This window comes from Cebidichthys violaceus, unplaced genomic scaffold (assembly GCF_023349555.1).
Source record: "Cebidichthys violaceus isolate CVI_PGR_0920_01 unplaced genomic scaffold, fCebVio1.0.p SCAF_44, whole genome shotgun sequence".
NCBI classification, from domain to species: Eukaryota; Metazoa; Chordata; class Actinopteri; order Perciformes; family Stichaeidae; genus Cebidichthys; species Cebidichthys violaceus.
The window spans coordinates 2191200-2207522 of NW_027176639.1; the positions used below are offsets into that span (position 1 = coordinate 2191200).

The 16323-nt window shown below is 43.1% G+C and overlaps 2 protein-coding genes across 2 annotated transcripts; both read left to right on the forward strand.

Moving 5' to 3' along the window:
* Positions 1–2155: 2155 nt before the first annotated feature.
* On the forward strand, positions 2156–4404 carry LOC137886429 (claudin-9-like). Its single transcript, XM_068728871.1, has 2 exons — positions 2156–2334; positions 2568–4404. The coding sequence occupies exon 2, from the start codon at positions 2760–2762 to the stop codon at positions 3426–3428; it is 669 nt and encodes a 222-aa protein (XP_068584972.1). The 5' UTR covers positions 2156–2334; positions 2568–2759; the 3' UTR covers positions 3429–4404.
* A 1268-nt stretch (positions 4405–5672) lies between these two features.
* On the forward strand, positions 5673–16001 carry slc25a10b (solute carrier family 25 member 10b). The gene is made up of 11 exons (XM_068728869.1): positions 5673–6284; positions 10543–10662; positions 11128–11242; positions 11558–11606; positions 11683–11724; positions 11815–11858; positions 11941–12011; positions 13015–13107; positions 13186–13263; positions 13366–13422; positions 14231–16001. Exons 1-11 carry the CDS (start codon positions 6195–6197, stop codon positions 14330–14332), a joined length of 861 nt encoding a protein of 286 aa, XP_068584970.1. The 5' UTR covers positions 5673–6194; the 3' UTR covers positions 14333–16001.
* Positions 16002–16323: the final 322 nt, after the last annotated feature.

Sequence of the window (16323 nt, forward strand, 5' to 3'; positions counted from 1 at the left end):
TTTATTAGGGTGTCTTGGGCCTTTTTTATTCATAAAAGGTGCCCAAAGTCTAACTCTCTGTACTGGTTGTTGAGAGAACCTTTGATTCACAGGGCCAAGCTGGACATCAGCAGCAGCGTCACCCCTGGCCTGATGGGGGCGCTGCTCAAGTCCAGAACCCTGTGCCTGCAGCAGCCGGTGGATGCAGTGGGGCCGACGCTGAGCGACGCCCCGGCCCTGGGCTCTCTGCTGGGTCTGCATTCGGTCCGGGTGGTGAGGAGGCTCCTGGAGCTGTGGAGCCAGAGGCTGACGAGAAAGGAGAGGAGCCTCCTCGCAAACTACAGCCAAGAAGGAATCGAGCCGGACCCTGCAGACCCTTTCCCGGAGATCTCCCTGAGCGTGGGGCTAGGGGAACTCACCGGCCCCCTGCTTACTGCGACACATCCAGAGAGGCTAACTCTATACAAGGCTGACAAAAAGGACTTGTATTTTAACTGTGTAAAGGTCATGAACAGAAACGGACTGTGCAACAGACTCCCCACTGTGTGGTCAGACAGACTGGGACAGACCGGACCTGGCCCACAGTGGAGGATTTTATATAAACCTCCCCTCAAGAAACGGACTGCCGACCTCCATTGGAGGATTTTACACGGTGCTGTCGCCTCCAATGCTTTTATCTCTGTTCTTAACCCCGCTGTTCTTAGCCAGTGCCCGTTCTGCAGCCTCAGAGAGACCATTTACTATGAAGACTCACAGAGTTCTTCTCTCTTTTAACATTGGTTTTTAGTCTTTTTAAGGTGGGTTTTAATGAAAGAGTTTTTATTGTGGGAGCTGCCTACAAAAAAGAAAAAGAAAAGTGGCAGCTCCTTAACTACCTTTCAAGAGAAGCCAAGATGGCGATTTATTTAACTAGGAAGAACCGGGTAGAGAACAGGGAGGGGCAGGAGGCCGAAGTATTTGGCTGTGCAACATCAGAGCCAGACTCTGGCTGGAATTTAGGTTTTATAAACACATTGGAGATTTGGATGCTTTTAAACAACGCTGGTGTTTTAACAACATTGTTTGCTCCGTTGTCAATAATGAGTTGATATTTGCACAAGTTTTTATTAGGTAGAAAATGATGTATATATTTATTGAAAACGCATTAGCACTATTGAATTGTTGAAATTGTAAAAATATAAACGTGTAAATAAAGTGTTTTTGAAAAAAAATAAAATAAATCTCTCTCTCTCTCTCTCTCTCTCTCTCTTTCTTTCTGTCTCTCTCTCTCTCTCTCTCCCTCTCTCTCTCTCCACCTCAGTGGTTTCCTGGAAAACGAAACTACAACTTTCAAAAACATGGGGATCAAAACATTATTGAAATCGTTTGGATGTAAACTTCTTACAAGCTAAAGCAGGTGACACCCTATAATCTCAACGTTGGCACAAACGTTGGCATGGAGACATGGCATCCTGACTCAATCGACTGTTTGTAGACAGAAACCAGAGATCTAGTGGACTAACTGTTCTATTGATGTGTCCTGTGCCTTGATAATCAAGGCACAAGGTTTGCACAGTGAAATGTGGTTGCCGCCCCTCTATATGCTACACACAAAACGCGTAAATGAGACAAAGACAAAACAGAATTAAACTTGAATGAACTGCGTATTGGCCCTTGGGGGTCAGGGAAAACCAACACAGTATTCAACAAGTTTGGCCCGTCAGCATGCACTTTGATTCCAAACTCTGCTAAAGCTGAACCACTGCCAAATATCTTACCAGGCGGCTTATTGTCAACACGCTTCTTTCTGCAAAGAGCACGATGCAGACAATGAGCACAACCGCCTGAAACGATGGGGCGTTGAAGCCAGTGTAGGGATCGTAGCAGTTTCTCTAACGCCATCTAGTGAGTCAACTTTGATTTACCCACCTGCATTTTGTTTTCCTCGCTAACCTCACGGAAATAGTCCTTCATTTCTTCACCAAATAAAGTTACAATCTACAGTATAATATGACATCCTTATGCATCAGGCTCCAATCAGCTTTCATCTCCTACTCGGCTCCATATGTTGCCCCAATATGGTCCCTCAAACGGCAAGAAACGACAACATGGTAGCAATCAACAATGTCTGTAACAAAGTGTCCTTGTGCTGTCATTTTCTGCATAACTGGCTGTGTGTGTGTATTTAGTATGCAGTATTACACACTGCTGCCCTCCCACACTCCTGTGTATGAGATCCAAGGAGACAAGCTGGCCAGTCATAACAGAAGAAAGACACCAACTCCTCACATCACGCGACTATACCATCGACAAACACACCGAGGATCATCAGCGCGCCAGCTGTGGACATCTGGTTGCTTGATTAGTGATTTAAAGGTATGTTTTATGGAGCTTTATTTAGCTGCAACGTGAGGAAATGAGTGAATTGATTGAACCAAAGCTGGAGCAAGTTTAATGCACTTATTCTTACTTACATTACGTTATATTGCATTGGCTAAAAAACAACAACTGTCATGCAGCATTGGCTCAGATCTAAAATTATTCATTTAGGTCATTTAAAATGTTCTTTTATTGTAATTTTGTTGAAAACTGTCATCTTGTTGCTGAAGAAAGGACACTGAGGAGAAGAAGGGGACTCATCTCAAGATCTCACGATCCCTGGACGTCTTACTGAATGACTGAGAATATACCGTGGGCAGCTTTGACTTTCATCTACTGAGAGCTCAGTAACCTCCTGCTGAGAAAGACAAGAACAAAATCAAAGATTTTTCTATTTTTAGAGAGGAGCTTCTTCACCGGCCATGGCATCAACAGGTCTTCAGCTGCTGGGCTTGGTGTTGGCTGTGCTGGGTTGGGTGGGCGGAGCGTTGGTGTGCGCTGCTCCTCTGTGGCGTGTGTCCGCCTTCGTGGGCGGAGAGCTGGTGATCGCCCAGGTGTTGTGGGAGGGACTGTGGATGAACTGCCTGTCTCAGACCACAGGCCAGATCCAGTGCAAGACCTATGACTCCACCCTGGCCCTGTCCACGTCTGCCCAGGCCGCCCGGAGCCTCACTGTTCTCGCCCTGCTCGTCTGCCTCCTGGCCCTCATGCTCGGGGTGGCAGGGGCCAAGTGTACTCACTGCATGGGGGACGGTAACCAGGCCTCCAAGGCTCGGCTGGCCAGGATAGCAGGGCTGCTCTTCCTCGTGGCTGGCTTGGCCTACTTGATACCCATCTGTTGGACTGCCCATGCAATCATCAGGGACTTCTATGATCCGACTGTTGCGGCGCCTTTAAAGAGAGAGCTGGGGCCGGCGCTGTACCTGGGCTGGGGGTCCAGCGTGCTGCTCCTGGTGGGGGGCTCTCTGCTCCACTTGGGCTCCTCTCCACCAGGAGCAAGAGTACTGCCTGTTTTCGGCGGAGCAGCGAAGGACAACCCACTGACAGGGGCGGCAGGCGAGGCGAAGCAACAGGAAAAATCTTTTGTATGAGATGATTTTAATGGACATGTGAGGTCAAACTTCTATTAGAGAACATCAGCCTATCTTGTGTTTACTATCTTGTAAAGCAGAGTTTTGATTATTTAAATCATAATGTGGACTCCATTAAACTTTGGCAAATGATTATTTTACATTTATTAATGAAATGTCATGATGAGCTACTCAGCTGAGGGTTTCTAATAGAATGTACATCATGTATTAGCTTTCTGTCAGAGTGGGATTCACATGAATTGTGGGAGGTTTTAAATGTTTAAAAGTTGACTAATGTGTGTGATTTACATTTATTAAATTCCAGTCTGCCTCTGCTTGTGTGTGTATGTGTGTGTGTATGTGTGTGTGTGTGTGTGTGTGGGCGGTCTGTGTACAGGCCAGTGTACATGGCATATCTGTGTATGCTGGTGTGTTCACTGACTATATGTGTGGGCAGTCAGAGCGATGCTTGTTTATTTACTATTTATGAATGTTGGTTGTTGGTGAAGGAGTTTTAGGAGCATTCAGCAGATTTACTCTTCACATTTATGTCTTTATTTTTGTTTGTATTTATTTGTTACTGTGGTTCTGTGGAATGTGTTTCTACTGCACCATCAGTTCAAACAGCCCTATTGTCTACATGTTACAGCTTTTTTCATTTACCTTCATATCAGAAAAGGTTATTAATATTTATTTAGTATTACTATTTCCAGAAGAAGTAGTTTTGTTAATTTAATTCAACAAAAACAAAAGTAGTTGCTGATCTGAACTGTTTGAATGGTTTCCCTCGTGTTACCCTTGTGTTCTCTGATGCTGTGTGTGTCGTGTACTAACGCTCACCTTTATGTCTGGAGAGTCTTGCGTCTAGAGATGTAGTCTTATGTTTCATCCAGCGTTTACCACAGATGACTTCATAACATCGTGTAGTATATACAGTATTCAGTACATGTACATACGTGTGACATTTCATTTTCCATCTTCAGCTTTTTGTATTGACTGTTTGTATGATTTATAACCACTTATACACAATAAATATGTTTGCATTCCACTACAACTGTGTTCAATTAAACTTCAGGAGTACGCCCCGGCATGTTTTCAGGGACTGTGAAACAGGATTATTCCTATCTTCTAAGTTATCACGTACATTACCTACCAGAGAGACGTGTTTGCTGCCATCTTGTTTTCCGAGGTTGGTGAAAGTGGTTCCAACGCCTGCACACTCACTCCAAACCACACGTTTATTTATATTGACAACGATTCGATCGTTGCTGGATCATCCCAAACATTATTCAACCACTTAGTAGTGGAGTGGTGACAGCTGACATTGTACACTTGGGGGCAGCAAAGACTCAGGAACTGATGTGCCTACTATAAGAACTGATTATGTGTGTGTGTGTGTGTGTGTGTGTGTGTGTGTGTGTGTGTGTGTGTATATATATATATATATATATATATATATATATATATATATATATATATACATGCAATGTAAGAGTTATATATTTGAATTAAGTCAACAATGGAGACCAATATCCGTTTGAGTGCCAGTTTGCAGCTTTTGTCAACCTCGTATGTCTTTCAAAGAGTATTTGATATTAAGACTAAGATTCATGTTACACTTAGGCGTGAGTTATATGTGTTAAATATAAAGCTAGACTTGACACTAATTTATTGGTAACATTATTACAGACACTGACACAGCATGGGGCCAACAGTCAAGAGATATTCAGTGTGTAAGACCTGCTGCACTGTGCTAAAGGTTCCTCTTTTCTCTGACACAAACAAGTGTGTAACTTCTCAAGGTGGATACTTGTCCTCTCTTCTCTAGATAAAGTGAGACAACACACGTATCAACCAACCTCACTGCTAATGGCACGTGGTGACATCTGCCTCAAAATAAAACAACCACTTTTAAAATGATTACATTTAAATAGCCTGGAATGAACATGCAGGTCGTTGTATGTGTGTCTCGTGTGTGTCTTGAATCTGACTTCCCAAATTACAAATTGTAGTAAACTCAACTCAGAGAGTGTTTGTGTGTGTGTGTGTGTGTGTGTGTGTGTGTGTGTGTGTGTGTGTGTGTGTGTCATAAGCCATGTATATGACGTTACATAAACACTTTTTAATAACGCAATAACGGTCGTTTCACGGTTAACTGAATGAACTTTGCGTCAAGTTTTGTCCTCTTCCTCTTAAAGGGACAGCGTGATTACTCCGACTCTGCAGCTGCAGGAAGGATGCGTGTCGCTTTAAACCTCGCTGACAGTTCGTAGAGGTGAAAGTGGGCTGTTGTGTGTGGTGTGTATGTGAGAGACTTTGTGCTGCGCTGTTTGGGGCTTTAGCATTCTCAAACCCCGCGGTCGACCTTTGAGCTCGGGGCGGGTAGGCAGCTCCGCCGTCCACGGTGGCAATTGGCTGCGCTCTTCTACGCTTTCCATCGCCGCTTTCCTACTGCACAGTGTGGCCCAAACACAGCAGACTGTGCACACGCGCACTCACGCCTCGTGTTTTTACATGCATACACGCACACACGTTATGGGGCGCGAGTGTGCACGATGCTGCAGGAGTCCAAGGTCCACCCGGTCCGCGGCGCTCTTATAGGAATGTTTGAAGAGTAACGAGGTAATCCGCGTCCAGTAGACCCGCGTCCAGTAGACCACACGCTGCTGACAGTTGTGCCCTGCAGGCGAGGAAGCCGACCGAGCAGGCGGACGGAGTGTCGAAGGCGGACTGGGAGGAAGGAAGTCACCGCTGTAGCAGCATCGGACAACGGCAGAGCCCGGAGCCATGACCGAGAAACGGATGTCGCGGTGGTATTTCGGTGGGCTGGCGTCGTGCGGGGCTGCTTGCTGCACGCATCCTCTGGATCTACTGAAGGTGAGCTGAGGGCAGCAGTCGGCGTGTAACCCTCCGCCGGTGTGTAGAGGAGAGAGGCCTGAATACCAGGCGACAGCTGTTTCCAGCAGTAGACCTACAACAGGGTCTATTACAGTTATTAACCTCCTGACCAGTCATCGTGTTACTGTTATAGATCTCAGTGTGCGTGTGAGCTGCAGTGAGCTTTAGAGGGCCTGCTATCGTCCGAGGTGTCGCATGTCTCCCATGGCATCACTGTAATGTCTATCAGGATGGCCAAGGCTGTTCAGAAATAGGGCACAGGTTAAGACAAGTGATAGCTTGTTAGCCCAACTACCAACAACCACAAACGATGCGGTGAAGTAGTGGTTGTGTTCGTTTTAAAGTACTCATAATAGCCCAATCTAGCATTAGTTTTCTATTCAATAGTTCTGTTTTATTGAGATAAATAGCCTACAATGTAGCAATTGACCCTTCTCTAAGCCCCGCCCCCCGCTGCTATTCTGTCAAACGGTCAGAGCTAGCCTGACCATGGAGCCCACACTGCCACTAACTGCAGTATGAATATTATTGAATTTTTTGGAAAAACAAAACAGATTTCACAGAGAAGCAGACAGAAGGGTCTGTGTGTTTGAGGGATATATCTGATGGGATATTTGAGGGATTCAGCAGCAGTTAAAACAAGATTAAGATCGAAGTCTAAAGATTGTATTAAATGATCACAGAGGACATTAAAACACTGTTCCTGTGAACATTCAGTTTACCTTCAGAAGCTAGCGTAGCATAGGAGTTAGTGACGTGCTAACATACTCTGCTAACTACTAAACCAGCCTGAAGAAGAAGAAGAAGAAGAACTGCACGAGAGTTTATAGAGCAGAGCAAGATACTTGTCTGACCTTGCCTATCATTGTGTGTGTGTGTGTGTGTGTGTGTGTGTGTGTGTGTGTGTGTGTGTGTGTGTGTGTCAGTGGGGTCATGCATGTTCACTCTTGTTAATCTTTGCCTCGCTGTGATGCACAGGAGTAAATCAGCAGGCTACATCTCTACCTAATTCCAAACTCCTTCGTCGCCTTACTTTGCTGGCACCTCCTTCTGTTTGCTTTGAAGACAGCTGCATGACTCTGATAATGCTAACTGCTCCTCAGGCAGTCATGCCGTGTGTAATTACGTAGACGAGGCAGCTAATCGTCACATTGCAGTAAAACTCTGCTCTGGAGTGCTTTATTTCTGCCCTGTCTTCTTTACTAGCTGGTGATACCAGATGTACACATAGTAGTATAAAACCGATGAATTCAACTTCTGGTGATTTAGTTGTTTCAAAGCTCATAAAGTGAACCTACTATTATTATATTCATTTGATCTTAATTCCAACAAGTCAGTCTGACTCTGGTTTTTTCCTTGCGTGGGTCAAATTGTATTTAAAAAATATATTATTAGATATTATTACCCATAGTACAGTGACAGTAGTGACACCTATCACTGGATTACTTTGATTCAGGCAGGTTCTAGACCTATTTATTTCCATATTATCTAAATTTATTTATGATAGACATCAGAAAATTATATCCACAGAAAGTGTAAGTCCCACTGAATCTAAGAATATGTTCATCATGTCCGTGTTCACATTTCATGGCCGAGGAAAGTTCAATGAACATCTGTGAACATGAGCTCCTCTCTCTCAAAGCCGGAGAGGAAGTCTCTAACTTAACTCTAACTTAACTCAAGTTTAAAGTCAGCTCCATATACAATGAATGGGAGACTTTGTTGACCCACAAAATGGAAGTTTTCTTTATTTATTTATTTTTTTAATACAAAAATATGTTTTTATATATTATAATATTCTCAGTTGTGCAACAGAAAATGTATCCATATACTCAGAACACCTCCTGGGTTCTCTGTGTCACTATTCACTGTTGATGGAGCAGCTCCACACTTTATCCCTGATGACATCACACATTTTAATGTTAACACTCTAGTTTTTGGATTTAGGAGGGAGTCCTAAATGTGCACTGATATGTTTGGGCTGTCTTAGATCATAGGAATAACATGTATGCATTTTGATAATGGGCGTAGTTCCCCTTTAAGGTACCATCGTTGCCTCCATAGGACCAGCCGCTGATGCAGCTCCAGCTGCTTTCCTAGTTGCTCAATGGGTCAAACTACTATAAGTAACTTCCCCTTACGAACCTTACGCAGTATCTTAAATCTTAGAATCAATACTTGAGCCTCAGTCGTTGTTTTCCTTCAGGTCCATTGTGTTGTACAGTACAGAGCCAGCAGAACAAAGGACTGTGTCACTGTCCAAATACTTACAGCCTGAGCCAGTCATGTGGTCTTACCCCAGTCAAATCAAGTGTCAGTCAGGGAGAACTGCTATGTTGTTGGATGTAGATATCGATATCACCGTCTGTGCTGGTCCACTATCAGGCCCGGTGCTGTCATAAGGAGGCGCTTTAGAAAGAACACTGTAAAAACTAATTAAATTATATATATATATATATATATATATATATATATATATATATATATATATATATATATATATATATATAAATAAATACATACATACATACATAAATAAATACATAAATAAAAGAGTGTGGGTGCTCTGTGTTTACTTCAGCTACAGCACAGTAAATGTCCAGACGTTGATACTTGGGTGTTGTGGGAACACTGTGATGGTAATGGATAATGTCAGGCAGGTTCCTGTGTAGAAAGGAGAAGGTGTGTGATGAAAGCTGGAGGTAGCTCTGTCCTAATCTCCTTCACCTACTGTGCCAGAAGGAATGGGTTCTCACACGGTGAACGCTGTTCACATTCAACAACGTTGAGTGAATTTCAGCTGCGATTGCACGCTTTCCTCTGTGACGCAGCGTGGTCTGAGCTGCGACGCCTCCCAAGACTGCTTGAGCAGCGAAGGCTCAAATGATACACAAACCCAAGGGCAACATTAAACATTAAATTCTGATGATGATGGTAAAGCTGTTCTCTGATGTCTGCCTTTGTAGCAATGGCCTCATAATGCTGAAGACTTATCACATTCCTGTTAAAGCTGAACTGAAGGCCATTTACATTTAGAAGGACTGAAGTGTAATTTAGAGGAGAGAGTGTGTGAATGTGGTTTTCAGGAAGTAGAGATTAACCAAACAATCATATCATATGACGAGACATGTGTTATTGATTTACTCTTTTGTGTCCTTACACCTTCAGATAGGCTGCTCTATTGTTGTCTGACCTCACCCATAAAGAGTGTGTGTGTGTGTGTGTGTGTGTGTGTGTGTGTGTGTGTGTGTGTGTGTGTGTGTGTGTGTGTGTCTGTGTCTGTGTGTGTGTGTGTGTGTGTGTGTGTGTGTGTGTGTGTATTGGCATGCTAGCGTTGACATTGTGAGCATGTTAGCATGCTGACGTTAGCATTTAGCTCAAAGCACCTCTGTGCCTAAACACAACCTCACAGAGCTGCTAGCATGTCTGTGCCCTCTGCCTCGTCTTCCTTTAGTCCTTTAGAAGTCATGTGATGAAGGCAGTGTACTCACTGAGATTACACGGCAGACATTTTGAGAGAACCATGACGTTTAGGCTATTGCTGCGTCCCCTGAGGCATCATTTTGGGCTAGGTTTGACAGTCAACTGTTCACGATTATGAAACGGTTATTGTTACAAATATCTATTAAATGACTCTTAGTACAAAATGAAGGTACACTTTATGTGAAGTGATGAGACGGTAAGAATGAAAACATTGTGTTTTGAAGGACTTAAAACCCAAATCCAGATTACAACAGAGGACAAAGGAGCGCTGCTGACGACAGTGGAGAGATTTAGAAACTGTGTGTTGTGTAATAAGTGCCTGTGTTACACATTTAATATCTTCCTCCTTTTACTCATCGTGGTCAGTATTACTGTGAAAACGTGTCTGTGACCCTGGAGAAGCTTGAAGAGTTTGAACACGCGTGTGTTTAGCAGCACGATGGTCTACTACAGATGGTATTGGGTTGCATCATGAGGAGTGTAGGATCCAGTGTTTTTGGAGTTTGACCCACTAAAAGAAAATAAATCAGGATTTCTCATCTTCTTCTGACTAGTATTTGGCCTTTTTAAATACATTTTTCTCCCAACTTTATAGAAGTGCGATAATAAATCGGCGTGCCCTTTTGAAGACGTGACACATGTAGTTTCCCAGCTGGTGTCTCCCTCCATAAGAACAAGTTGCTGAGGTTGTTGTTTCCTAAATGATGTCACTACAGTGCCTAACTTGGTATTAAATACACGACTGTCCTTCCAGGTGCACCTGCAGACACAGCAGGAAGTGAAGAAGAGGATGATGGGGATGGCCGTTCATGTGGTGAAGAGCGACGGCGTGCTGGCTCTTTACAGTGGCCTCTCTGCCTCCCTGTGTAGACAGGTATGTGTGTCTGTTGTTGTGTTCATTCGTTTGTCATTTCTACCTGTATCTCAGCAGGAAAGAGAGTGCACTTTTCTAATGACGTTCAAAGGGATTGATCTGCTGTTGCCTCAGTGAGTTTGTGGCTGAAGGATAATATCAATTAACTAATGGGTTGTAGGAGGATATCAGTGTGTTCAGTAGGTCTGTATGTTGTAGGAGATGCAGTAGAATGATTTCAGGGAGAAATAAATGTTTGAATCACAGGTCCTGCATGAAGAAGAGTAGGATATGTTTTATATGCATCCTATTTAGTTTAAATGATCAAAACTCTCCTCTAAGAAGTCAGGATAGGTTGTCAAAGGCTCCTCCTAGTGGTTGAAAAAAGAAAAATTCAAATAGTGAGAAGAGTATAGGATATTCATTATTTTCTCCTCTTGTTTCCTTTCGTCTTGTGTCCTCTCCTCTTGTGTCCTCTCCTCTCAGATGTCCTATTCCCTCACCAGATTTGCAATTTATGAGACAGTGAGGGATATGATGGGCAGCACAAGCCAGGGCCCAATGCCCTTCTACCAGAAGGTCCTGCTGGGAGCCTTCGGAGGTGGGAACACACACATTCTGCTTTTTTTCTCTTCTCCTCTCTTTCTCTCCATATATATATATATATATATATATATATATATATATATATGTATATATATATACATATATATATATATATATATATATGTATATATATATATATATATATATATATATATATATATATATATATATATACATATATATATATATATATATATATATATGTATATATATATATATACACACACACACACACACACACACACACACACACACACACACACACACACTGTGTCACCCATACAGCATTGTGTGCTTTCTCTACCGACAGGTTTCACTGGTGGGTTTGTTGGCTCGCCAGCAGACATGGTGAATGTCAGGTAACTGATAATTCAAATCCTCATTAGTATTAATTCAAATTATTCAAAACAAACTAACATGTTCTCCTGTTTCCAGGATGCAGAATGACATGAAACTTCCACCAGAACTGAGGAGAAAGTGAGTCTTGTTACTCACTGTAGCTCAAATGTTCCCTGAGACGTTCTGAATCTGTTATTGCACTTTAACCCTGAACCTTCTTTCTTTCAGCTACAAACATGCCTTCGATGGGCTCTTCAGAGTCGTCAGAGAAGGTAAAGCCCAAGCATTGTGGTGTGTGTGAGACATCATGTGCAGCACAGTGGCGTCATGTCTGACCTGTGTCTTGGCCCACAGAGGGTGTGAGGAGACTGTTCTCAGGAGCCACCATGGCCGCCAGCAGAGGAGCGATGGTCACTGTGGGACAGGCAAGTCCCCGATGTTCAAAGGACAACTTACAACATCCTTTTGAACACCTGCAGGTTTTAAAGAGACCCCAAGGATCCGTAGACCAACGAAGAGCAGCGTCTGTTCCTTCACTTTGTATTGTACTTTATTCTACCCGGGCTAACACAGTCACAGTTTAGAGTCTGACCCTTTAGATACACAAAGAAGATATTAATCATACTAATCATCATATGTGAGTCTTTTTAATAAGACAATGGGATTCAATTGAGTTCAATCAATGGTGCATTAATTAATCAATGCTGAATCAATTTCCTAGATGAATATGCTGCTTGTTCAGATGGTTCCATCAATGCATTATGCATTAATCCTTATAACCTCAGCCTCACTTAACACAGTAAAGTCTGTGTTGGCAAGCATAGCCACAGCAACAACTGTTCACATCCAACTAGTTGAAAAACGTCAGCGTATTTCTATGGATTAACTGTGTACCACACAATAAGTACAACATATAATACATAGCATGTTAGAACAACACTGAGCATGCTCTAAAATATTACATGTAGATGGTTGAAAGCTGCCTACCAACTGTTTTCATAGAACTGTAAAACATATCAGATGTCCCCTGATTGTTTCATATGTTATAGTAGTTTCTTCTTTCAATGACAGAACATGCAGCTTTGTAGTTGCCCCTCAAAATATTTCAAATACCCAAGATCATCGGGTAGTTCTAAAAATCAAGAACATTGATCTTAATATCTTTTTTTTTAACCCACTTAATGTAGTTAAAATGCCATCATTGCAGCCCGTGACTGTGGCTTCCAAAAGCCAATGCGTGAAAGTGAAGGATTGTGGGTATTTGTTAATGACTGGTGGGCTGGCCATTCATTCAGTCAGAGCTGATCCCGTGGCTCGTTCCTCACAGCTGTGTTTAGAATGACGGGGCTTCAGGTAGTGAAGAGAAACACCAGCACAGATTAGATGATCACAATGACACAAATCTTTCCTCTCTTACTTTGATTTTAGTTGGCGTGTTATGACCAGGCCAAGCAGCTCGTGCTGGGAACAGGCATGATGGGAGATAACATACTCACGCACTTTGTTTCCAGCTCCATTGCCGTGAGTATCGGGTTTTATTCGTGTGCCCTGAAGCCTCATTGAGTCCGTTCTGTGAACTGATGCCTTGTTCCTCTGCAGGGAGGCTGTGCTACATTCTTGTGTCAACCTCTGGATGTCCTAAAGACGAGGCTGATGAGCTCAAAGGGAGAGTACGCGGTGAGCGGACCCTCCTCTAACCTTCCATTAGTCTGTTTCTGTTGGTCCATCCTCTTCATTCCTCAGCGTTGCTTCTGATCCAATGTGTGTCTCTCTCTTTAGGGGGTGACGCATTGCTTAAGAGAGACTGCCAAGCTTGGTCCTCTGGCATTTTACAAGGTACAACAACAGTACACCACAAATGAACACCACTGAGGTTGTTTAGTGCCACAACGACTCTGCTAGCTCAGCTGCCAATCAAACACATATACAGACCTGCCCACTCAGAGGCATGAAGGAGCATTTCTGATGTAACTTTAAACAAAGCCAAGTTGTGTGCGGATGTCCACTCAGTCTTGATGGTAAATGTCGTCGATGAAGCAATAAAGTCCTCATTGTGTGCTGAGGGGCCGCTCAATAACAGAACGTCCTCGTTGTCTTCGCTTGTATTGCAAACTAGTTACATATTCCAACAGCAAGAATTGCATCCCTAAATATGAATGCAGAGGATGTCGTGGATGAGGATACATTTTACAGTAATTTGGTTGATTCTAATATTCAGCCGAATTTGTTGGCGCCAGAGAACCCGGCCGCAGAGAGGTCGAGGCTGCGGCTGCATTAGAAGTGTAAGAGGATATATAGACGGCAGAGCAGGAGAACTCCGCTTCCTCAGTCGACATATAGCCCGCACTGAGGAATTCATTGCTTCAATCGACATCCACATAAAAGATGTTGAACCTTCCCTTTAGCCGTAAATCTGTCAAATCACATGAATGCTTTTAACAGCAAAAGTTGTACTTGTTTGTAAAAGCATGCTGGCTTCATGTCAAGTGTGATAAATGACCTGCTTCTACAGTAGTGGGCGATCCACCTTTTATGATGAAGAACCTGTTTTATTCTGAAGTACAATTAGGCACAGCCGCTCTAAACTGACAGATGTGATGTGAGAAAACTACGAATGGTAATCTGATGCATATTTTTGTTGCAGGGTCTCGTCCCCGCGGGGATCCGCTTGATTCCTCACACGGTGCTCACCTTCATCTTCCTCGAGCAGCTCAAGAAATACTTCGGCATTCGCATCATCTCCTGAGCACGCTCTGTGACGACCGCCCTGCAACCCCCCCACCAGCATCACTGCCACACAACACCCTGTCATCGCTCTACTCATTAACACGAAAAGAAGGGAAGAAGGGAGTCGTGTACAGTTCATTTTGGACTTGTGCATGTTTTTCTTCTCCTTTTTTGCTCTACCTCTATCTCACAGCTAGCAATGGCTTTGATTGTCATGAGCACCAAGTTCTAGAAAGAACTAACGATTTCCCTCTCTCAGCTTGGATGATCAATATGTTAAGAAAGAGCATGCTCAATATGAAGGTGCTTCAGATGGGCTTATTAGAGTGACCTGCCAGATTTAGAGATTCAAATTAGCTCTTGCAGGTGTTCAATGTAGTTGTCCAGTTAAATTGAGGTGGGGTTAGTTAGACATATTGAGATAAAGTATTAATTTTAACTAATTCCAAATCAGACGTAGTGATTTCTGTTTTTTTCTCGATACTTGGGCCCAGTTCATCAGTGGAGAACAGCACCTTCAGGGCTCAACACGTTAGTGTCACGAATGTGTTTCCTATTGGTCCTCTGCAACACCTCACTGGTGTCGTATAGGCCGGGACAGAGCTTGTGATACAGCAGAAGAACAAAATGCAAACACACACAGTGTAGCCTTATCATCAGTGCCATCTTTTCCAATCTACTCTATTTCCCAAAAAGCCATTGTGACCCTTTGTGATGCACCCCGAATTAAACGGTTCATTTGTTTGCTTTTTCTTCACTAAATGAATGTTTTATAACTGGAAATCAATTACTAGCAGGTTAAAAATGTTAACTTTGACCCGATACTTCATTCCGATTCCTCTTTAATCGTTTCGAGCTTAAATCTTTTGGAAAAGAGGACCAAGTTAGTTTTGTCTTGTTTTTAAGTATGGAGGGAGTTTGTGGGGAAACTGTGAAGCAGAAAGAGCAGACTGGTAAAGGTGGATTGATAGAGTCTCCTTTAGTTTTCCAGTCCCAGTGAAATGCTATATGACCACTTTAAGTTCTCACTGTATGAATAGAGATGCCTGTAGAGGACTGCTGGACTGTACAAGTGTACATGCAGCGTTTCCATCCGCAATGTTACTGTTTCGTTTAGCTGAGCGCATGTCAGACTTTATGACTCAGGACGCTACTTTGTTTTTAAGGCACTTTATTAAAGTCCCTGGACTCACACTAACCGCTGCATACTGTAACCTGCTCTAAAAGTAATAAAGAGAGATCAGATGTTTTGAGTTCACCATTTGAATGGTCCCAATAGAGGCCAATATGTAATGTTTTTGACATGTTGCGTGCCAGTTATTGTCCGACGTGTTTGGGTGATGTACTGCGTTCTCTGTGCTGTGCCTGCTCTTTGACGGAGACTTCGTCAAGTCATGTTGCCTTACAGTGTGTGTCCTCCAGGGGGCGGTAAATGTCCACAACATGAACAAGTGGGCTTCATGTGAAGCCCTACACCTTCATCCAGGATAATGTGAACCTGCATGTCCTTATGCTCACGCATGTCAACACGTGAGGTCCTGTAGATCAGCCATAGTGACTAACGTTAACCCCAGCTTTATTCATATGCAGACATGTAACTGGAGGGACCCACAGTTCTGGCTGTTGTGAATTTATGTTTTGTAGATTACTAATTGTTGATTTTGGAATTAAAATACTAATGAATAATGTGTTTTTGTGTTTTATTGTCTACTTTGGTAAAAAAATACGTCAGGCGATATACTTTTATTTTGGTTGTAAATCAGATTGCTGCAAATTACTCCACATGTTTATAATTATCCTTATAATTTAATAAAACAGCTGCAGGCCCTGTGATCAGCGTTGAATCCATGTAATAAAAGCAAACAGGGTTCTCTTTGTGCTTTTCTGCCGCCACAGGCTCAAATGATGCTGGCTCCGACTGAAGCGCCACCCTCAGCAGAACAAAGACAGACTTTAAATGTAGCTCCACTGGTCTTCCTCACCACCCCACAGATCTCAGATCAGGTCTTA

Excerpts from the sequence above, each read along its gene's own strand:
- LOC137886429 (XM_068728871.1), top strand. The coding sequence starts at position 2,760 with ATGGCATCAACAGGTCTTCAGCTGCTGGGCTTGGTGTTGGCTGTGCTG.
- slc25a10b (XM_068728869.1), top strand. The coding sequence starts at position 6,195 with ATGACCGAGAAACGGATGTCGCGGTGGTATTTCGGTGGGCTGGCGTCG. Across the intron at positions 11,859-11,940 it reads CTTCAGAGTCGTCAGAGAAG|AGGGTGTGAGGAGACTGTTC; the intron begins GTAAAGCCCAAG and ends CTTGGCCCACAG. Across the intron at positions 13,423-14,230 it reads GTCCTCTGGCATTTTACAAG|GGTCTCGTCCCCGCGGGGAT; the intron begins GTACAACAACAG and ends TTTTTGTTGCAG.